The 23,447-nt window shown below is 37.8% G+C and overlaps 1 protein-coding gene across 3 annotated transcripts in view; it reads right to left on the bottom strand.

Moving 5' to 3' along the window:
• Positions 1 to 23,447, bottom strand: part of abtb3 (ankyrin repeat and BTB domain containing 3) — a 275,369-nt gene that overhangs the window by 24,120 nt on the left and 227,802 nt on the right. For 2 of the 3 annotated variants that reach the window (XM_062983028.1, XM_062983029.1), the window contains exons 4-7: positions 21,409 to 21,561; positions 11,018 to 11,183; positions 8,493 to 8,582; positions 592 to 693 (exon numbers count right to left, since the gene is read on the bottom strand). In XM_062983028.1, the coding sequence (XP_062839098.1) occupies positions 592 to 693; positions 8,493 to 8,582; positions 11,018 to 11,183; positions 21,409 to 21,561 (511 nt within the window). The remainder of the gene's footprint in view (positions 1 to 591; positions 694 to 8,492; positions 8,583 to 11,017; positions 11,184 to 21,408; positions 21,562 to 23,447) is intronic. The other variant, XM_062983030.1, reaches the window with a different exon arrangement.

A 23,447-nucleotide genomic window follows, 5' to 3' on the forward strand; every position in this document is an offset into this window, starting at 1 on the left:
CAATAGCTCCTTGAGGAAAACTCAGTGTGGGTTGGGTGTGTAACTAGCCCCCTTTCTTCAAAGGCAGAAATTGGGGGAGGAAGCCAAAGGTTTCTGTTTTTAGAGCCTTTTGGATTTCTGGAAAAGGGAAACTCAACCTGTAAAAGAAAGCATTGAGTCTGGTTGTGAATGATATAAGTCTTACATTGTTTTCACTGACACAAGAAGGAATAATACATAAACAGATACATAGGACACATGGCTGAGCAGTAACAAAAGCAGCTGACAGCTACAACTTCCTTTTAGAAAGTCTCTCTTTTAGTTTTATATTGGCTTATGGCGCAATCCTATGCATTTTTACTCAGAAGTAAGGCTCACTGCATACAACAGGAATTACTCCACAGTAAATATGTTTAGGATACCAGTAATACCTATAGTTATATATAATAGTTTATTATATATATAATTATATCTAGACACATCTAAAGCAAACAAAGAAGAAGCAAGAGGAACCAATATGAGAATGGTGGCCAATTATGGGATGAGTGCCAATACAAACCTAAAAAGTGAGAAATAAAACATGAGATGGAGCAAAGGGAAATACAGCAATACCTGGACTACAGGAATATGTCCATGCAATACAGCAAATGTCAGAGCAGTCCAATGGCGGGTCTCGGGGTGGACGGATGGATATTTATGAGGAGTACTGACAACCTATAAACAGATAAAGCAGTTTTCTTTTATAAATGACTGGAGAAAAACTGTATCTAATCAAAACAACTCGCCAGAATGCTGGACACACTCCAGTATATAAGAAGGCAAGAAAGCATGCAAAAGGCATTCAAGAAAAAACATCCAATTAAAATTTTATAGCAGGAACACACACTTTCCTGAACATTCTTCTATGCCTTTAATTGAAAGAAACAATTATAGCTGTTGCAACTGATTACAGGCTGCTGAGATATAACAGTTGTAACTGTCACATTTCATTAGTAGGGTTACTAGGTGAAAAACAGAACAGGGATCCTGTACCTTTAACAGTTGTCTGAAATAAAATTTCAGCAGGTAGTCTTCCATTCTCTTAAAGGTACAGAAGTGCTAGCCTATTTCCTCCCTGGAAACTCTATTGATTAGTATTAAATACTTGGCCATTAGTTGTGGTTAAGAGGTGAGCAACCAATTGCCAAAGAGTGGCAATAATGAATTGTCTTTCCCACAATCACAACCTTTCTGGATTTCTGAATGAGAAGATCGGAAATGGTGAATAATCTTCCCAAAGGACAATTTGGACACTACTTTCTACCTACATTGGTAAGCAGCTAAAGAAGAGCATTGGGTGTATTCTACTGCATTTTCACTGCAGATACAGCAAAAACAAAAATGATTCATAGACCGGACCAACATCTTCAATGAACTAACTGTTGCTCTTAGGATTCTAGTGATAAATGATATAGTTGTCATTATGGGAGGGGAGTGGCGGTCTTGGCCACTCCCCTCCCTTTCCGTACATGGTTGCAAGAAGGTTGAATGCTCCAATTTCTATTCCAGGTTAATTGCAATTCAGTGTGATTTCCAATCCCTAAACCAGGGGTCCTCAAACTTTTTAAGTGGAGGGCCGATTCATGGCCCCTCAGATTGTTGAGGGGCCGGATTATCATTTGAAAAAAAAGATGAACAGATTCCTATGCTCACTGCACATATCTTATTTGTAGTGCAAAAAAAAACAACCCAGCAACAATTACTTATTTATTTATTTACTACATTTATACCCCACCCTCTCTCACCCTGAAGGGGACTCAGAGTGGCTTACAAGTTGTATGTACATACAATATATTATATTATTAGCATAGCACAATATTAGCATTATATATTACTATATTGTACTATACCATTATACCATGATATTATTAGCAATATTACATTTAATATATAATATATAATTAATATTATTATATTATACAATATTATTATATTGTATTATTATTATTATTATTAGTCACCCTGAGTCCCTTATTGGGTGAGAAGGGCGGGGCAGAAACACTGTAATAAATAAATAAATATTATATTGTATTACATTATAATATTATTTGTAATATTATATGTATACACAATATATTACATTATTACCATATCATTCATTTACAATATTTCATTTACAATAGTGGTAAAGGAAAGAACAATACAATATTTAAAAATAAAAATAATTTTAACCAACATACTGTAAACTTATCGGGATTTCAGTGGGAAGTGTGGGCCTGCTTCTGGCCAATGAGATAATCAAGTAGGATTGTTGGTATTGTGCCTTCAAGTCATTTCAGACTTTGGGCAAGCCTAAGTCTAAAACTGAGGGCGGGGGCCAGGTAAATGGCCTTGGAGGGCCGCATCCGGCCCCCGGGCCTTAGTTTGGGGACCCCTGCCCTAAACGGTTAATTTTTACTGGTTAGTTATAGAGTAGTATAAGCCCCAGTTTAAAGTGAACATAACCACAAATCTGTATTAAAATTAACCAGTTTGTAAAGTGTGACTGATACACTAAACTGTAGTTAATATAAAATGGAAGAAAAAAGCAATAGGGGACTCCAATCTGTGTGCATGGGCCAATGGTCTTACAGTGGTTTCTCAGGAGTGTTAATACTAAACTATGGCTCCATTTAGGCTTCAGCCAGGAACCGGACAATTGCGCTGTCATCTCTTGGGACCTTGGATGGCCATACTCCCCAGTTGAAGCCAGTTTTGCACTTTGAACCATCAATAAACTCACCTTCCCATCTTGGGGGTCAAGGAAGGCATTTTAATATCTTTTTGGCTTCTACTTTGGATGTTTAAGATCAAGAAAGGGCCTCTTTTCAACAAGAATAGAACTCAAATTTCTATTTTTGTTCTATTTGTAAAAAGGTCATTCTTGGACTTGAAAATATAGCAAAAATTTCCAACAAGTTATTTTTGTGGAATTTTTAATGATGACCTCACAACTTTGAAAGTTGCATATGGCTCACAGGCCACATTTTCTCCGTCCTGGTTTAGTGTGAGGTCTTGTTCAAATGCCATAAGACAGGCCCATATCGGCAACAGATGGTTTTAACTGACTTCAGCAGATCTGAGCTAAGCAGACACATACGGACTAGTCCCCCTCAATAGATCTCTGTTGCATTCACAATTTGACAGGAAAGAGATCCAAACACGATTTTAAATTAATTGAGTTCTCAAAATAGTCTTCCGCCTTGGTCAATGGTCCTAAACTAGCCACAAGCAGCAGGATTTGAGGATTCTTCAGAGAAGCTGTAATTGATTGTTCCTGAGTGTGTCAGAGCGGTTGCTACTGCAATCATGCATTTGCTTCACATAACAAAGGATGTCCATGAAACTCAACATGAGCTCTGAGCACTCCGTATAAGGCGTATAAGACTGCTTTGTATTGTATCAAGGTAAGCAAGGAAATGGAAAGGGCAGCAAACTATGCGGGAGCGATGTATTTACAATTCCTATGCTTACTCAGTGTGAAAACAAGTGGAATGCCCATCCCTTGTGATTGAGAGCAAAACAACTTCAGGATTTTAACTGTATTTTGGTCATTCCAGACACAACAATTACATCTTTTAAAAAACGGGTATGATTAAGTTTGAACTGAGAATTTGATACATCTCACAAGCTGTGTCATATTACAGTGACACATATTGCTATGGAAGAGGAAGAGGGAGAGGCAAAATGTCACTCCAATAAAAATTCTGCCCCCTCAGTTGAATTTTTGCTTCAATCCCCACATTTTGATCATTACAATAATTTAAAACTACAACTGAATATTTTGAAATAAAACTATTTAGGCCTCCAAATATTTGATATAGTTACCAAGGAAATGTGAACACAGCAAACTTAATCATTCTTAGTGTTGATGATCTATAGAATCCTCGAATTACAGAGTTGGAAGTGGCCTTATGGTCCATCAAGTTCAACCTCCTACTCAGAGCAAGATGTCCAACTAAGGTATCCCCAACAGGAGCCATCCAACCTCTTTTTGACAACATCCCAAGGAGAAAAACTTATCTTCCTTCGGTTCATTACTAAACTGATCTTACAATCAAAAAGTTCATTCTAAGGTTCCATGGAAATCTATCCTCCTATAACTTAAAACCATTAGATCTGGCCCTACCCTTTGGGCCGCAGAGAAATTGTCTTCTTTCTCCTCACCGTGACACCCCTCAAGGTATCTAACAAATGCAATCATGTCACCCATCAGGCTTTTCCTCACCAAGCTGAACAAGCCTAGCTCCTTCAGCCTCTGCTCATATATTCTCCATATATCTTATCATCATGAGTCCCCTCGGAGAGATAGGGTGGGATATAAATAAAGTCATCATCATCAATCTTATCATTCTTGTTGCCCTTCTCTAATCCTATTCCAATCTGTCTATATCCTTCTTAAAATGACACATTGAGAATTGGTTACAAAAAACAGAGATAGGTGTGAACCTAAGGCACCCCTTTGTGGTGTAGGCCATGAATGGGAACCCTCATCTGTTATTAAACAACGAGGTGAGGGTGAACAGGAGTGGCCTGGAGCGGGGAGAGTTATGACCTCAATATCCTCTGGAGTTGGCACTGAATTCTCCACCCCTTTCCTTGAAGGGTCACTTTGGAAACAACATTTGGGTTGTACCCGGAGACCGTGGTGTCTCACCATTGTTTGAGGTTGAGTTGGTCACTGATAGCCACTGCCTCGATTATATTACACACCAAGTTCAAGTTCAAATTCATGCCTTTAAATTGGTTGGCAGATCGCACAGATATTGACTGGTAACATATAATAAAAGTTGCCCATAGTTAACCTACGCAGTTGTGTTGTCTCCTTATTTCACTGGAGACAATATTCCAGATGAAGCCTAACCAGTGCAGAACATATTGGGATCATTGCTTCCCTCAACTTGGAAACTATGCTCCTATTAATCAAGGCTAAACTTCCCTTCTTTGCTGCAACAATTCAATTTATGATCAGCTGTAATCCCAAGGTCTTGTCACATCACTTTCCACAATGCTAGCAATTTGGCATTGAAGAAAATGTCGTGGGGACGACAGAAATCTTATCGGGCAGCATGCCTTCATTTTGTCTCTGCTGTAGTTACACTCCTGGTGCCCCATGGCTCTTAGTTGATTTGGCTAAAATAAATCAGAATATATTTATTTGTTTGAAAAGCATGAACAGGAAAGGACCAAGCTAGATACGTGATTAACTGTGTGTGAGCAATTAGGATGCATATTAAAATTAGATAGTTGGCAGAGAATTAGAAAAATCAAGGATGAGATACAAAGAGTAAGAGCAGTAAATGTGAACTTCTCTCCCTGGATTAATAAACAATTGAGGAAGGGAGGATTCACTAGGCATAGGATGTGAGGCATGAGCTTCCACCCTTGGCAAGTCTGCCCTCTAGGAAAATGAAGGCTAAGCTTTATATTATATTTAGTATGTCATTTAAAAAAATATCAATGGGCACCTAACTCTTCCCACTCCCACCACTCCTCATAATATTGTTTAGGAAACCTTGAAGGTACCGTGTTTCCCCGAAAATAAGACAGTGTCTTATATTAATTTTGGCTCCAAAAGATGCTCTAGGTCTTATTTTCAGGGGATGTCTTATTTTTCCATGAAGAATTCACATTTAGTGTTGAACAAAAAAAAATATGAACATTTATTATATACTGTACATTAGTTGTCATCATAAACCAGCATAACCAGACAAACTGTGAATCCTAACAAGAATTTCTTGTTACTACCATTATTTCCATGTACAACACTCTATGGTACGTACATTTACCGATCCTGCATGCTCTGGTGTTCTGTTTGGCAAGCATGCTTCCAAACAAAAACTTTGCTAGGTCTTACTTTCGAGGGAGGCCTTATATTTAGCAATTCAGCAAAACCTCTACTAGGTCTTATTTTTTGGGGATGTCTTATTTTAGGGGAAACAGGGTAGTAAGCTGCCTGCATTCCATTAAGAAGGGCTTAATTACACAAGATGAAAAGATGTAATATACAGCAGCCATTTCACTCTCACTCCAGTTATTAAATGTATTGATCAGACAAATCAGCCCTATGGCAAATTTCACACTTCCTGTATTCCTACTTTCAATGGTACATAAAACTGTTACTACAGGACAATACATTCTTCTCTTAAACAATTCTCTGCTTTTCATCTCACTGATGATATTCTCACACAGTACATAACAGATCAGAAAACATCTTTTCTTCACTCCACCTTGTGCGACTGTGGAGTATGCTTTGCCTACAATGCCCTGCCTAATGCACAGAGGAAGAACTGTTTAAGGCTTCAGACAATGCAGTCGCTGTTGCCTGTTTCTGGTCTAAAATTATTTAGCTGCTTGTGTTCCCTCTATGTTATCAGTTTTATACTTGTTTATTTATGCAATGCTTTGGAAATGAATTTTTAAAAAAAGCTTCAGTGGGGGGGGGGGGGGGATTCATGAGAAATTAGTTAATAACTGAGTTGATACAACTTGAGCATCCTTTTTCTGGAATTCTGAAATCTTCCAAACATGAATGGTCCATAATGACACATTTGCTTTTTGATAGTTCAAGGTACACTAATTTTGTATATATATATACAAAATTATATATACAAGGTGTATATATATCTCCAATATATCTCACTGTGTACATATATGTAGATACAAGTATTCCAAAATCTGAATTCCAAAAGCCTTCTGGTCCCAATTATTTCAGATAAGGGATACTCAACCTGTAATTCCTTAAATGAAACCTGATTCAACTGAGTGCATGAAGTCAAACACTATGGCTTGTTGTTTGGCACTGCAAAAATATTTATCTTGTTTAATTCAGCAGGTGTATAATTTTGCTTTGCTTTGCTTTTTAAGTTACAACCCACTTTTTCATGGCAAGATGCAATGAAAATCTTGGAGCAAATCTCATCATCAGTTGAAGGTCTTGTTAAATTAGTTTTAGCCATTTTTTCCTTTTATTGCATTATCTTTATATACCAGAGGTGCTCAAACTGTGCCACTCCAGATGTTTTTGGACTTCAGCTCCCACAATTCCTAAAAACTGGTAAGATGGCTGGGATTTTGGGAGCTGAAGTCCAAAACACCTGGAGGAGCACAGTTTGAGAAACACTATTATATACTGTCAACGCCAAACACACATACTGGCTTGCTGCTTTGATGAAGCTGGTGGAGATATTAGCACCTACTCAGAAGCAACTGCTAATGCTTTCAATAGGGCATTTTGCCAATAAAGGTCTATAGAAGCCTCCTCATGCTGTTTGCTCACTACAAGTGTTAGACTATAGTTCTCATTATCCCCACATAACCTGATAAGGTATTTTTGGACATTGTAGGAGCAACACAATGCCATGATTTTCAGGTTCCCATGTCTAGGACGCACAAACACACACACATAAAATGTGTTCCCAGAATCTCACAGTCATACAACTGGCTATTTGGGAACATATTAGCCTTTAAAAGATGCACGTAACTCCTCTCCACCAAGACCAGTTCCAGGCCTTGTGGTGTCCTCAAATGGCCATATGGAGGTGAGGGTGCAGTCCTACACTCATTCCTCCATGTTATATCTGTAATGTTTGAAGTCATAAAAATTGTCTTGATTTTATACACCTTTACTTATATTGCTAACATTTGTAGTAAGTCACACATATAAACACAACACCAACAAGTTTAAACAAAGGGAATGCAACACAAATAAGCAGGCTTAGACAACTTAACATATTTATGTTCCCAAGAAACTGTAACAAATGATTATTGGTATCTACAATATTATTGTACATACAAGTTGATAGTTTAAGCTTGTTTGATGAATAAATAAACTATATATATATATATATATATATATATATATATATGTTTTGCTGTAGAGAGGAAAAACAAGTTTGATCCAGTTTATCTTTCATCTGTGAATCATGTAGCATTTGCAAATTTTTTAAAAAATGCATCACATTCCTATGAATATTTGACACCCAAGTATACATCACTGTTTTTGATAGGGTTTACTCCTCTGAAACTATAAATAGGATTACAGTCATGCAGCGCTATCCTATCAAAAGTAAATCCCATTGTGTGTAGTGCAAACTGCTGAGATTACTTATACCACCAGCCCTAAATACCAAAGAACTTTGAATAAAAGTCATAACTAAAGACATCCCTTGCTATTCATTTTCATCCTGACCATTCCATGTGCACAAAATGACTAGTAGCGGAATGTTAGTTGAACACTCATAGAAAACAATGTTATCTACCACACTGAAGACAGTAGACCAAATCTGGAGGACAAGACAGGCCAATAGAAGGCACACAACTCTGTCCAACATTGGGACCATGTGGACTGCCAAATTCTACCTTGTGGTAGTGCCAGATTTGTCTATAATTTATATATCATTTTCATGAATTATATCCTTAACACTGAACCTCGGCAACATCCATAACTAAATCATGGTGGTGTAAAAGGCATGCAATAACAAGAAGAGCCTCACCTCGGCGTTTAGGTCTGCTCCAGCATCTAGCAACATCTGGACCATAGCTTCATCTCCCTTCACACAAGCATACATCAGTGGAGTCATGCCCTGTGTAAACATATTGAAGAGTTTGTTCAAAGAATGTTGCATTAAATATATCCTTTCAGCAGAAACATATCATGTGTATCTAACTAAAACACCATATCTGCATTGTAAAAAATCTCTTCTAATCCAAATCCTGCCACATTTAGGTAGAAATACATCATGTGAGAATCACGGAGCTGGAAGAGACTACAAGACAACAAAATAAACATATTTTGGATGACAGCTTGAAAATGTTACTTTTGGACTACAATTCCCAGAACCCCCAAGGTAGCATGGGATTCTGTGACTTATAACACAAGGTTTAAAAAATATTTATAGTTCAATTTTTTTATATTCTGCTTTTCCCCAGTGCCAAGCCCAGAATGTCTTATAATGCAGATTGAAAACAAATATAGCTAAATGTAAAATCAAAGAGAACTAAATGGATAACAGTTTAAAAGGATTTAAAATATAATGAATTGATTTAAAAAGTACAGCATCAACTTGGAGGAATGATATAGGGAAAATCCACAAAGCAAATAAACCAAACCAAATGTGCATAAGCCTATATCAAATAATCCCATTACACCACAGTGGGGAACTGTGTGGGTGGAAGTGTGTGCACCCATGTCTTCTGTCATTGAAACTAGATCTTTAGGCCAAATAAACAATTAGACAAGGATATTTTTTTTATCAAAACAGATGTGGATAAAAGAAGCTCTCCACATGTGCTGGGGTTATGAATAAAGGACTCTCGTGAAAGTGGGAAACCCGCAAAGATACTGCTTTCTATTTTTACTTGAGAGAACATCTCTTTAGGAATCTCTAGTTCCTTTAATGCAACTATATGGTCAACTTTAATGGAAGTTTATCATAGAATCGCAGTGGAGGGTTGAATGATTCCTAGAGATATTCATCAGATTTATGAATAATCAAATCTGCAAAAGTTAAATTTGCAAGTGTGGAGGGCAAACTCTGTATGTTTTAAGATCATCTTACAAAAACCCTTTGTTAAGATTTTTATTTTAAATGAAAGTTGCCCTTTGTTCCCCTAGATGAATTTAATTCCCACAGATTTATGCTATTATTCCTTTATTGGAGGGAAAAACCACAATCCAAGATCTGAATACTGTTCTTTATTAAGTGAAAATGTTCCTCTAGCATTTTAATGAGCTTCTTCTTGACAGGTTAGGCTCAGGCACTTTTAGACTCGTTGCCAATACTGTTCACATTTGGAGAAGTTGGCACATTTGTGTGTTCGTTCATGGTACACAGTGACTTAATTTTAAATGAAATGCCAGTAAATGTTGAGAGTTGCTAGCTCTAGGGAAATGCTGCCCTGTTTGAAGGAAAACTAGATTAGCTGACCCTTTGCTGCAGAGTCTCCCGGCTGCAAATTTATATTAATCTGAAATACCCACTGCAACTGATCAACATATCCCTTGTGATTAGTGTTACTTTGACAATGGCATTAGTCACAGATGCAGTCAGGGAAGGATGGTTAAGTGTACCACAAGAGTCATGGCTATAAGAGGGAGGAGAAAAAAAAGCAATTTCTTACATTTGAAAGCTGCAATAGGCATATCCTCTAAGTCTGGATCTATGATATTCTAAATCCCACAATTTGATCCCAGATTATTTACTTATCCTAGAGAATCTAGCAGTGTAGACTCATATAATCCAGTTCAAAGCAGATAATCTAGAATCAGATCCTGGGATATAAGGCAGTGTAGATCCAAGCTAACTGTCTCAATTTGGCAGGAAAACTTTCAATTAATTTTCTGCCATTCCACTTTTTTAGCCATCTGTAAAATGTCCCATTTTCTCTTTCTTTCACCCACTTTGTCCTCAAGCTTACTCCAATAGTGGCAAACTGACGCCAAACTACAAAGGTAGTTTGCATTCAGCAGCGAAGACAGAGGAGGAAAGGAGAATCTTCCCAGTAGGCTTGAACAAAAGTAAACTACTACAGTCTCTCTTAGGTTTCATGCTCTTCCTCATTGCTAACTTTGATAATGCTTGACTAAAGATGTCCCATGTGGGGTATGTAAAAACTGAAAGAAAATAATAGGGACTATGGTGAAGTGGAAGCTCAATTTCCCTCCAAATTAAGAGGGAATTAAGCTCTTACCTCCAAAGTACTCTAGCTTCTACAATCTGGCAACCACATATTTTCTGAACTATAGCTCCCATCTTCTTTTCACTGGAACTGATGGTAGCTGTAGTCCAAAACATCTGGCTGAGAAGAGCTGAAATAATATCTAAATGTGTGTGTGTATATATGTATAAGTGTGCGTGTGTGTATAAGTTCCAGCAGTTCTAAGCAACAAATAGGAGAAAAAATCATCAAATAACAACTCTGTCTATAGCAGTGGGGTGCTCTTTGTTCTGTTGCGGTTGTTAAATGATAACTCCAGTTCTCACATTTTCAATTTTTAACAAGTTTTGGATCTTTGTACCTGTTCACTCATGCTGTTAATTCCATCAGGACCCAGTAAAGAGATTGCCTGTTTGACCAGATCGGTACGGCCGCAGGTCAGCATTCGGAAACCCAGATCCTGCTTGAACTTTGCTTCTGTAGCCACTGCGTCCAGTTTCCGAGAAGCACAGAAGCAGTCGTCGATTCTGCAAATTCAAAAGTACCTTTTTAAAAAAATATATACACACACACACCAGGAAACACTCTAAAAAGAGATTTCCAGTGCTTATTTCAGCACAGACACATTTTGCTGGTGAATGACATCTAGCACCATTGATACAAACAACCTGTATTAAAATCTGTCAAGGAGGATTTAGAAACAAAAGCCATCTTTATGACAATAGCTATTCCTAACAAGTCCTTCTCTGCCAGTTGCTTGTTTCCCTGAGAAAGCTGTGTTCCATCAGCAGCAAAGAGAGTTTCCCAGCACAGAGATGCAGCCATAGCAGATCTGCACCTGATGGATATTGCCTTTTGTGGCACACAACAACAGTAACAATTCTTTTAGAGACAGATAAGCAGGATTGTGGAGTTAGAAGCAATATGGGGTAGAATCAGAATCTGAAGAAAGGTACCAGTTCTAACTTCTCTGTACAGTGTATGCTTTCCTCTAATGTAATAATAATTATAATTCACTATTATAATTGTATATTTATATTACATGCAATATTACTAATAATATTGCGATATAGTTGTATAATATAATATATTGTATGTATATATACTTGTAAACCGCCCTGAGTCCCCTTCCGGGTGAGAAGGGCGGTATATAAATGTCGCAAATAAATAAATAAATAAATAACTTTAATTCATTTTGACATATGCATTAGTAGACATGATCTAACTAGCTATTTTGTTTAAGCAGGATTTGAATCAAATTAAGTAATACAACTGGTTTGATGATTCATTTACTGGTTAGTTCATTCCACGAAAGGGTAGAAGAGGGTCACTATGCAAAACTATAGCCTCTTCTAGTCTAAACATATGTCCAAACAGTCAGCATTGGCTCAGCAAATATATACCGCAAGCTATCACGATAAAAAAAAAGTTTACAGGAAATAGTTAAGCAGCATGAACCAATAGGATTGTATTGTTTCAAGAGAGCCTATCGGGGTAATGAGGTGTGAAATTGGGAAGGCAAAAGAAGGGGTGTTTCTAGAAGTTAATTTGAAATTTCAAGTCTAGTGATACTTAGAAAGTTGGCCAATGCAAATAGAATTAAACTGACCAAAATGCAGCTGCTCAGATTTACAGATCTCCTCCTAGAGATTTCTTTTAGATTGTGATTTTCCTCCCCTTCTCTCTCACACAAGGAGAGAGATTGGCTGGCTGCTTGCTACGAACATGTGTCCAAAGATAATATCCATCCTCTGCATGTATTACATTTATCTTGGCAAAAATAAGCTTGCTGACATCAAGAAACTGTAAAAGCTCAATTTCAGCTCTTTCATATGTATTCATCATACTCTGTATTTATAATATTCATTCATTTAAAACTATTTCTTAGATTTCCCTTGGGGTAGAATCTTTCAAATGTAATAACTTACTATTTAGCCCATAAAAGCCATAGAGCTAGATACCCATGCTTCATTTTATTATTTTAGTGTTCTCATATTAAGAATAAATATGTTTCAATTCCTCTGGTTGCTTCATGAGTGATGTAAACAGAACTGGATATTTAATGTTTTGTAATATTAAACATCGACTAGAACTCTGGATTTGGGAAGGAGGTTTAACTCATGAAGCTCACTTTTAGACTTTGAACAAATGGCTATCTCTCAAACTATCCCACTGGATTGTTTTGAAGATCAAATGATATAATCTAGTACCTCTAACCCTGAGCTCATTTGATAATGCAACAAACGGTGAATGGTCAGATTTCTATCAACGAAATGAGGCATCCATTCCCAATAACAAAACAAAAACTTTCATTACCTAATGTCCTTCTTTTCATTTGGGTGACAATTTTGAAATGCTTCCCATAGCTTCCAGCCTAAATATAGTGAAAATAAAGGCTTCACACTAGATTCATGTTTTCAGGTATCCATTGTGGGGGCGTGGGGAGGGATACTAGAATCAAACTGCACTATATAATTGAATAGCATTTGTGATTTTAATTTTTAAAAACTTAATTCTTTATAAATCCGTTCATCTATGGCTGCCTCAAATATCTTCTCAGTCCAGCTTAATAGTGTCCACTCTTGGCAGGCAGTAATTCTCTTAAACCTGGGGAAAAGTTGTGTTCATCACATCTGTATGGAAGAATGACTGAAGGATTCCATGACTGAACAGAATCAACAAATAAATATGCTTGCTACCTCTTCTTTTAAAAAAAACTTCATATGCCAAGAATTGATAAGGTGTTCACTGTTTCAGCACCCCAACTGATACCCCCAAATTTTACAGTCCTCCAGTTTCACTTTCTGATTGTGTTTCCTAACTAAGCCAAGCTTGCCACAATAAGTAACCTGTTTACATTTACTCAGCAACTTTTAGGGTTAGAGCATAGTAAAATTTAGCCCCAAACCCCCCTTCTTTCTTCTAATAAATGCTCAATTGAATCAGCACCCAGTCTGAAAATAAAGAAGCCCTTCTATTTGGGAAAACAGCTTGTCTGGATACAACCAAATGCACATATTGTGAACATTCATTGATCTGTAGTACTTTTCCTAAAAAGTGTGTATAATGGGCAAGCCATATCTGCAGTAGTTTGATTCCACACCTCACTGCGAATACATATTCCCCAAAGACAATCAAATATTATTAAATGGTGGTAACATGAACATAAACACTTCAGTTAATGTCACTGCATTCACTAATATAGGAAGCAGTTATCCTAGGTTGCTGAAAATCATGGATGCAATGGATTCAGATGTCCCACTGTCTGTTGCTATTGATAAGAATTCTCCTCATCACCATGATAACATTTAGCAGAAATGTAAGGAAAGGCAATGGAAGAGAACATTTCCCTTTTGAAGGTCTATATAAATGACCTCTAATATAGACTTTGCAAAACATTGATTGTTCCTTGCTATACCCAGTGCTGGTCCAAGACGTTTTGCTAATTTTAATGGTGAAGCAGAAACAAGAGGGCACTCACTCATACAAGCTAGAGCAAACAACAAGAACACTACATGTTCCATTTAGAAAAACCATACTTTCATGTACCACTGTCAGCCTTGTGGAGAGTGCACCCAATGAGCTTTTAAATAGTTTGGTCAATGATGACTCCATTAAGTAAATTCACAGCATTTGCTGCTTTCTAACCTTTTGTACAGCAATATTAAGAAATCTGTTTGTGTACCACTTGAGCACATGGCACATAGAGAGAAATAATATGCAAACATAAAACTGGAAAGAGCACTTTGCTTCCCTTATGTGCAATTCACATGGTAAAATCAGACACCACATTTACAGCATGATAGCCTTGATGGAGCCCTGGCAGCGAAGTGTGTTAAAGCACTGAGCTGCTGAACTTGCAGACCGAAAGGTCGCTGGTTCAAATCCCGGGAGCGGAGTCAATAGGTACCACTCCGGCGGGAAGGTAACAGTGCTCCATGCAGTCATGCCGGCCACATGACCTTGGAGGTGTCTACGGACAACGCCAGCTCTTTGGCTTAGAAATGGAGATGAGCACCAACCCCCAGAGTCAGACATGACTGCACTTAACGTCAGGGGAAACCTTTACCTTTACCTTTAGCCTTGTTTTGATTATAACATAAATAGCAATAATGATGCACTATTACCCTGAATTTTTGTTCTTCCCAAGTTATTTGCTTTATTGTGGTACAGTAAAAGTACTGCTGATCCCGTAAGTCAAATTTGTAATGAGGCACATATAATGGAAGCAAACTCCCGAGAAACCCTAACGCATGAATGAGCACAAATGGCTAAAATAATTAAGCACACTGTTTTCCTTCAAAGAAGCCCTGGAAGAAAGGAAGCTGTATTAGAACTGCAGTGCTGGTGGGACTTATGTCTTGCTTTCCATCATCATTTCCTTGGTTTAAATGTTGGAGTATAATGCTGGACTAAAGCTTTGTGCTAAACGAAGACTCGGGAGTTGTTGGAGGCTTTCATGGCCGGAATCACAGGGTTGTTGTGTGTTTCCCGGGCTGTATGGCTAAACCCACTGCCCAAAATACTGATCCAATTCAGGCGCCCTGGAATAAAATGAAAACATCAAGATATCAAGTGATAAATTGCCCATGTCTTATGCAATTAGTCTTTTAAGTAAGTATGACATGCACACCAGGGTATAATAGAGGATCAAGATACACTTGCTGCATCATATGCTCTGAAACATTAAGGTGCAAAGTGAACTAGAGACAGAAGCAAACATTTTAATAACTCCTCATTACTAATGTTAGGAAAAGCAAATGAGATTCCCACCAGGAAACCTGTACATGACCTTATAAGTATTCAAATCATCTCCATCCTCTGGAATCATCAGCACCAGGGGACTGCTGGGATTTGTCAAGGAGTTTGTTTGCAGCCACATGCTGGGCCCGCATTTCTTTTTCAACCTCATTATTGTAGCAGTCATGACTGGAAAGAGAGGATTATTCAAAATCTAGGATATGAAAGGGGGCTGCTCTTAATTAGCTGGAGGGGAACATGTACTATTTCAGCTCTGTAAAGACCTCCTGCTTCTCTCCCCTTATCTGTGTATATAAGTGAAAGTGAAGTTGCAAATGTTCCCTTTGCAAATTAGCCATTGTTTAAAAAATAATCTTTCCAATTTTGGAAGGGTTTTTTTTGCAACCACAGGTGCCAGAATCTGCAATCACTGAATACTTGAAAGTTGTAGTCGGTTACAATTCCCAGACAGGTATGTTGTAAGTGTTCAGATAATAACCTGTATTTACGAATAACATATGCTTTGTTCTACATGCTGTTTCTTACGAGCTTTCTCGATTCTGAATTTGTCCAGAATCACACCAAATCCTTCTCTAGAGAGAAAAAAAATCAAAGAAGACAGAGAGAACTATGTCAATAACTATGCCACTAATTTCCATGGATAAGAAGTTCCATGTAATATTCAGGATTGTGCATGCTGTGGAGAAAGCAAATAGAAAGAAGGTTTAACTTGCTCTCATAACTTAAGAGTTATCCAATTAAACTGAACAGTGCAAAATTTGGACAAACAGAAGTGCTATTTCACATAGTACAGATTTTAGGGATTTGCAACTTATGGTTAATACCTATGAGCTTATAGCTCTTCTAAAAGGACTGATTAAATTCAAAAGTAGCCCAAACATTTGGGAATGGACTAGAGGCAAGACCACTACCAAAGCTATTTTTGGCAATCAATCAGGATGGCTGACTGTGCTCCAATTGCTTCCTCATCTGGTAGTGCAAACAAGCTGCATTCCAGGTACTGCCTTTCATGTTCTCAAGGTAAGTTCCTCAACTGCCACTGCCCTGGTCTCGGAGGGAAAGAAAAAGAAGCAGGCACAGCTACATCACCCTTAGGCTGAAAAGCAGATGAAAGGTCCTTCCTTATCCCAGCTCCCACTACCCTGACCTCAGAAGGAAAGGTCCATTATGCTTAGACCCAGATGCAGATGAAAGGCCTTCCATCCATCCTAGCTGCCACTGCCCTGACCTCGGAGGGAGAGAAGAACAAGCAGTATTGACTGAACTTAATTCACTCCCCCACTGCCATTACCTTTTCCTTGTGTGTTGTGTCTTATTTCAACTGTAAACAAGAGGGCAGGGCATAAATTAATAATTCACAAGGTATTCTGAAAGAATTTGTGGCTGAACAGGGTATAAATATGCATAATAAAATACATTAATATATAGATGGAAGGACAGACACACAGACAAAGAGATATTTGGAGAGAGCTACTTATTTTCAATGATGCTTAGAATTGTCCTAGATACATCATCCATATCACATTCTTTCAAATATCTAAAGATAACTAAGGTACCTAAGTATGACAGTGAGTCATACTTTAAGTAGACTTGTTGAAATAAATGGAGCATACATCAGTCACAACTAACATACGGTAATTGAAATCTAAGTGTCACTGATTTCAAGAGCTTACTCTGAGAATGACTAGCTCTGAATTGAAGCCACAGTTAATGTTGGTTTGAGTTGGTAGACTCCAGCAGACCAGGAGGCAAATTCCCACTGAGCTATGGAAACTTAATTTAACAGTGATGCACCCTAAATTCCCTTTTTGGAGAATGACGAAATCTAACTATAGACCTTGCTGCAGTTTTACTAACTACCACTGGAGGTCTTCATATTCTTCTAAGGACTTTTAAATAAAGTATTGCAGAAACTTCAGAGTGTTCAAATAGATCTCAAAACAACCTTGTGAGGTAGTTAGGATGATAGAAAGTTATGTGTCCATGGCTACCCAGTTGTATATCACGGTTTAAGAAGTGGATCATAGAATCATACAGTACGAAATCACAAGGATCACTCTTTTCTGTATTAGTCAAGAGGGCATGTGTGGGAATCAATTCCAATTGTCACATAGTTTGAAGCAGAATTAAGAAAACCCCTTTCAAGTAAAGCCTCAGGGATCTTTGTTCTGTCCTTAGCATTGTAATCTTAAATTAGGTGTGTGATAGTTTAAACCCAAGGAAAGTCTATTAACTACTGTCTTTTATCATAAAAAGAAGCCACAGGTACAAAGTGGAAGCCACCTCTCTCACACCATGGCACAGGATTTGTCCATCCAGCTACTCCAAGCTACTATTTGCTTAAGCCAGAAGCAATTCCCTGGCAAATCAACTGTCTAAGCCTTTCAATCTGGAAACACTTGGAATCTTCTGCCTTCAAAACATGTGGTCTGATACTGATCCCCTCTGCCTAGCATTTAATAGAGATAGAACACAATATGGTGCATTAAAAATACTTTAATTTTTAGCAATGAATGCCAGCACCATCACTTTAAAGCATTTCTGAGTCAACAACATCAGCACCATAGACATTGTTTTGTGTTGAGGAATGGAACAAAATAACATGTTACTTGCTACTTGTTACCAATAATGCTCCAAACATTATTTTTGAAGATTATTTTGGGGATTTGGAAGTAATTATTGGTATTTCTATTAGCTTTTCTTACTTTAAAAAAACAATCCAGTAATTTGAAAGTACTGCAAAGTGACAGTGAAGCATTGCTAATGAGCAGTGGAAATTGCAATTTTTTTGCAGGCAACACAGCAAACTATTTTTGAAAACATAATGCAAAAGCAAGTGCTAATGTGTTAGTTTTCTCAGTAACCTTTCTAAGCTCTGCTATTTAGCATTTTAAAAACTGAAATTGGTTACTTATGGTGAGTTCTTCAACACTCCTTCCTCTATACACAGTTATAAGAGGCACAAAGAAATGATGCCCCCCTAAATATTACTGGGCTTACAACTTCCACCATTTACAAAAACAGCCCAAGCTGGCTGGTCTGATGTAAGTGTACTCCAACAACATTTGTAGGGTCATAGATTTCCCACATATGTAGAACAGTGATGGTCTGATTTTTGGTGAATATCAGTATTATCATTTCGCGGCTGACAATCTAAGACAAATGTTGTGAAAGCTCAGCAATATATCACTGATGGTTGTCTAATTAGACTGTCACCAGTCTCCAGCACAAAATGTATAAATGGGCCACACAACAGTGTCTGACACCATTCACATGATGTGTCTTGAATTGTCAACAACATTCATATGTGAATGATGAATTCAGAAAAAATATATATCTGTAAGTGCATAACTCATAAAAATGTTTGGTTGTAAATTTGAGGAAAACCATTTTCAGAAGTGGTATTCAGGACACATTTATTTTAAAAAGCACACAAACACACCAAAGAACCCACAAGGCTGTTTTCACCATGATGCCAAGAATAACACATACATAGATTTTTAGAACTGTTGTTGAGTTCTGTCCTGGCTGAAACTTGAGATGGACCGGAATGTTTGGGTTATGGCAGAATGTTTTGCTAATCAGTGCGGCAATTTATTAGAATCTGCAACTGCTTTGATACACCTCAGTTACTATGCTAGACCTTTAAAATGGCACAGAGAAGGGTCTGTCAAGACTCAAATGTATGCAACTGTTCAAATGAGTTAAGAACTGCACCAGGATATTGGAGTCAAGGGTTGGAGCTACACTGTTACATAATCCAAATTATCAAAGCAGATAATCTGGAGTAAATGGGTCTACACTGCCAAATAATCAAATTCAAAGCAAATAATCTGGATTTTATATGGCAGTGTAGATGGGGCCAAGGAATCATTAGTCCCAAACACAAACCAGCTGAAGAGAAACAATCAAAGGTTCCACAAGTGGAAAGACTGAAGAGCAAACCATAAACTGGAATCAAAGAGCAACCAGAGGAAAAGGATGCAGGTGGTCTGAAATCCACAAAAAGTTACTTTTCAACAGTATCATAACCATAGCCCTATATATAGATCAATTCATAGATTTCTTTAATATTTCAGGAGTAGTATTCCATAATTTCAGACAACAGTCTTTTCTAGCCATGCCTGGAGATGGCAAGGACAGAACTGGGAATTGTTTGCATGTGAAGGCAATACTCTAGCACTGCAATCTACCCGAAATTGGGAGGAGTTAGTTTTGGATTGCAGCTTCCACAATCCCTCAACCACTCTGACTACTGGAAGTTTGTGCAAGCTTTCTTGGAAGAATATGTATCTGTTTTTGAATTCTTCGTTGTAACATAATGGTGGCAACCTTGAGCTGTTTTGGGGTACATATTTTATACTGTAGAATTAATGCAGTTTGACATCACTTTAATTGCCATGGAACAATGTTATGGAATAACAGGAGCTATAGTTTTACAAGGTCTTCAGCCTTCTCTGCCTCACTGAAAAACAGCTCCCACGATTCCACAGAATTATGCCATGGTAGTTAAAATGGTATCAAATTGCATTAATTCTATAGTGTAGATTCATCCTTAGAGTTATAACTTCCACTATCTGTTACCTTTGGCAATGTTGGCTGAGGCTTCTAGGAGATGAAATCATTGAAAGGCCTAAGATTCCTCATTTCTGATATAAAGGTGAGTGGTCGATATTTGAAATGCAATATCATTTTATGGAATATATCCCTTCTGAAGAAAGCAATGTCTACAATATTTTTAAAAGGTTTACTGAATTGTTAATTAAATGTGTTAAGAGTAGGTAAGAAGCAGAACAAGAGCAGGGCTGAAGGACATGTCTTTGATACAGTTGCCAGAGCAACATGCCAAAAATAAGTAGAGGCATTTGAAAAAAAAAGGATGTCTCTTGTCTCCCTTTGGAACTTCCACACTGAAAAAGGGCCAGCACATTTATTCAAGATGCCACTTAAAATAAGGGACTCAAGGAAAGTTAATCAGTGTCATGCTCTTATAGCTAGTTAGTTGCACACACAACTGAGAAGCACAGACCTTTTTTGCACTGCAACAAGAAACATCAGAATCCACTAATACAAAGGTTGCTATACCAAGGGATATGCAATGCATAAGATCTTTATTGTATATAATGAAAGGATCTTTTGGAACTTATTGTGAAGATGCTGGAAAAAATATACTGTATGTGCAATTAGGTTTGAATTCACCAGTTTCCAAGGGAGAGCCTCAGGATTGTCAGACTCTGGTCTGAAGCTACTAGGCAACCAGATAACCAATTTCTGCCTTGACAGGCTTACAATGCTAAGCATAAATCATCCCATATGCACAATGCAAAAATAAAGATCTGTTTTGTTTTTTTACTGTCATGTTTTGGTATTATTATTATATAATACATATACAGAACGTACTTATTCACAGCAGCATCAGCAAATCACTATACACAATATAGCAGCGTTTCATAATTAATTCTACCAAACGTATGTACCAAAACATCTAGCCACATTTCTGCATTTTTAAATCCCAGAATCTTTACAGCAGGAGCTGGAGGTACTTCTTGGTGCCAAACACCCTCTTCACACTACGGCTGCAGAAGGCAAGGGAGAAAAGCTGGTTTTGCAACCCTTTAAACCCTCCAAATTTTGCGGAGTAGCTCAAGAAGACTGAGATAATTAGATCAGCACTTCAGCCTCTCATTATGAAAACAGCATCTGATGGCAGAGCAGGAGAAAATGCAAACAGAATTCGAAAGGAAGGCTTGGAACGTGATCCAGCCCTTTTAAACATGCATGCATGTAAGCCTCATGAAGTCAAAAACCAGCTCAAACAATCTTGTAAAGGAAATACCATTATCGATTTTTCTGAGCTATATGATACAAAAGAAGAAGAAGGAAAGCAACTTTCAAATCTGCATTCTGGATATGTAAGTAAACCATTTACTCTGCTTGTTAAGCTACAGCGGATGCTTTATCAAATCATATCATTTCTTCATACCGACTTACTTTAACTGCCGAGGTTCACAGTCAACTCCGGGTAGTAAAAGCCTGGCCGCTTGCCGTACATCATCGCTGTCAATGGAGAAGCTGCGACGGTGCCCTGCGTGAGCCAGAGCGACTCTTATCCATTCCATCAGAGGCGGCAGCACTATGAAAGGCCTAGGAAGAGCAAAACAAAGAAGCTATTTTCTTCCATTACAAAATGCATGCAATCGCTCCCTCCTCTCTCTCTGTATGTGCACATTTTGTGGGCGTATGCGACTATCAAAATTATCGAAGAATTTCAGGCAAAACACAACTAAATAATGGAACTTACAGTCATACCTCCAAGTCTGAATTGGCTTCTCTAATATAGAAATTCCCAAATGTTTGCTCATGGGACTGTGCATTCCCCTGAAATTTGCACAGTAATTATTAAGACTTCTGCCACAATGAAACAATTTTGTTAATCTCTGAAATCATAAATGTACATTTAAGGAAACAGACACCTTTAAAGATAAACATAGGAGCTTTGTAAAAGAAGGATTATTCATCTTCCTCCTCCTTACATACAAGTGAATAGAAGCTTACAAACAACATTAAATATTAATTTTGAAATCAATGTAATGTTAAATATTGACCAGGATACTGAACTTCTCTCTGTCTGATATTAAAAATGCAGTGCCTATAAACTATTAAGACAGATGATCTGGTTTTAGTTTTTTATGAATAGGATAGACACATCTTTCTTTTTTAGGTTGCATGAGAGAGATAACATACCGAAATAAAGTGATTTTCAGAATGACAGCTGCTAGTTTTGACAGGGAGGTGAATATTTCATTCCTTCACTATGAAAATTGCATTTAGATGACAGAGCAGGAAATACAAAGACTTTTTTAAGGCTTAGGGCTTGATCCAGCTACTGAAACATCAAAGCATACTAATTTAATAGACTCCAAAGAGGCAGCTTATTAAACTCTTAAGTATCTACCCTGTGCTGAAACATCTGGTAACAGAATATTGAAGGTAAGATTATGCAGTTTGGGAATGTCAGTATGTAAGTTGCGATGAAGACAAACAAAGCAATGCAGCTGAAATATAAACTTTCACAGCTTAGAATATCTGGAGTAATTACAGCCGATGCTAAAACTCCTGGACATCTGAATGTGCTTCTAATGCTCCATCCCTTCAGTTGCTCTTCCGTTCCAGGCAGTAACGGGGAGAGGTAACCGCTGCAGCATTTATTAGACGCTAATGTCCCTAGGAAATGTAGTTTTCTAAGAATTCCATCTCCTTTTAACAAGAATCTACAACCCTGAGAACACTACATTTTTGAGAAATCCTAGTTCACAAGATTCTTCTGCAAGAGTGGTCAGCAGCAGCATGGACATCAAGATCTCTAAGAGCGTTAGTTTCCCAAGGCTCAGAAGACCTTACTAAGGAACCACACTAGCAATTAAGGCTGTGCATGATTCCGTTTCGCAATTTTGGAAAATTCGGCAATCTAGCAACTGGACCACCAAAAATGGACCGGGCGGGGGGGGGGGGGGGGAGTCAGACGGGGGCAGCCAAAGGCTATTTTGGCTATATTCGGAAGATTTGGCTGCTCCGTGATTGACAAGAGCAGCCATGCATGGGTTCCCCCCCTCCCCTGTTATTCTTGACAGAGCCAATCAGAAGAAGAAAGCAGATCACATGTCTCTTTGAAAAGTTGGTCTATATACACCAGCTGTTGTGCCCTGGCATTTGAGAGAGGGATACTGTGTGCTAGCTATCTTCGTGTTCTAGCTCCGTGCCATCACTGCTTAGGATCGATTTTTGAGAATTCCAATCTTTTTCTTCTGCATTATATCATAAAATTTCTTAGATAAACATCTTTCTTAAAGTCATCCTTTTATTTTACTGATTTTGCTAGGGAGGTGTGGGTGAGCGTGCATCTGTGGGAGTGACAAAAGGGGTATTTTTGTATTTTTGTTTAAATCTTTTTTTGTTTTAACTTTACTGAGTGTGGGATAGGTTTAGAGAAGGGACGGATAGTCTGGGGACCACGGGGAGAATATTATTTC

Source organism: Anolis carolinensis, chromosome 5, assembly GCF_035594765.1.
Source record: "Anolis carolinensis isolate JA03-04 chromosome 5, rAnoCar3.1.pri, whole genome shotgun sequence".
Classification (NCBI taxonomy): domain Eukaryota; kingdom Metazoa; phylum Chordata; class Lepidosauria; order Squamata; family Dactyloidae; genus Anolis; species Anolis carolinensis.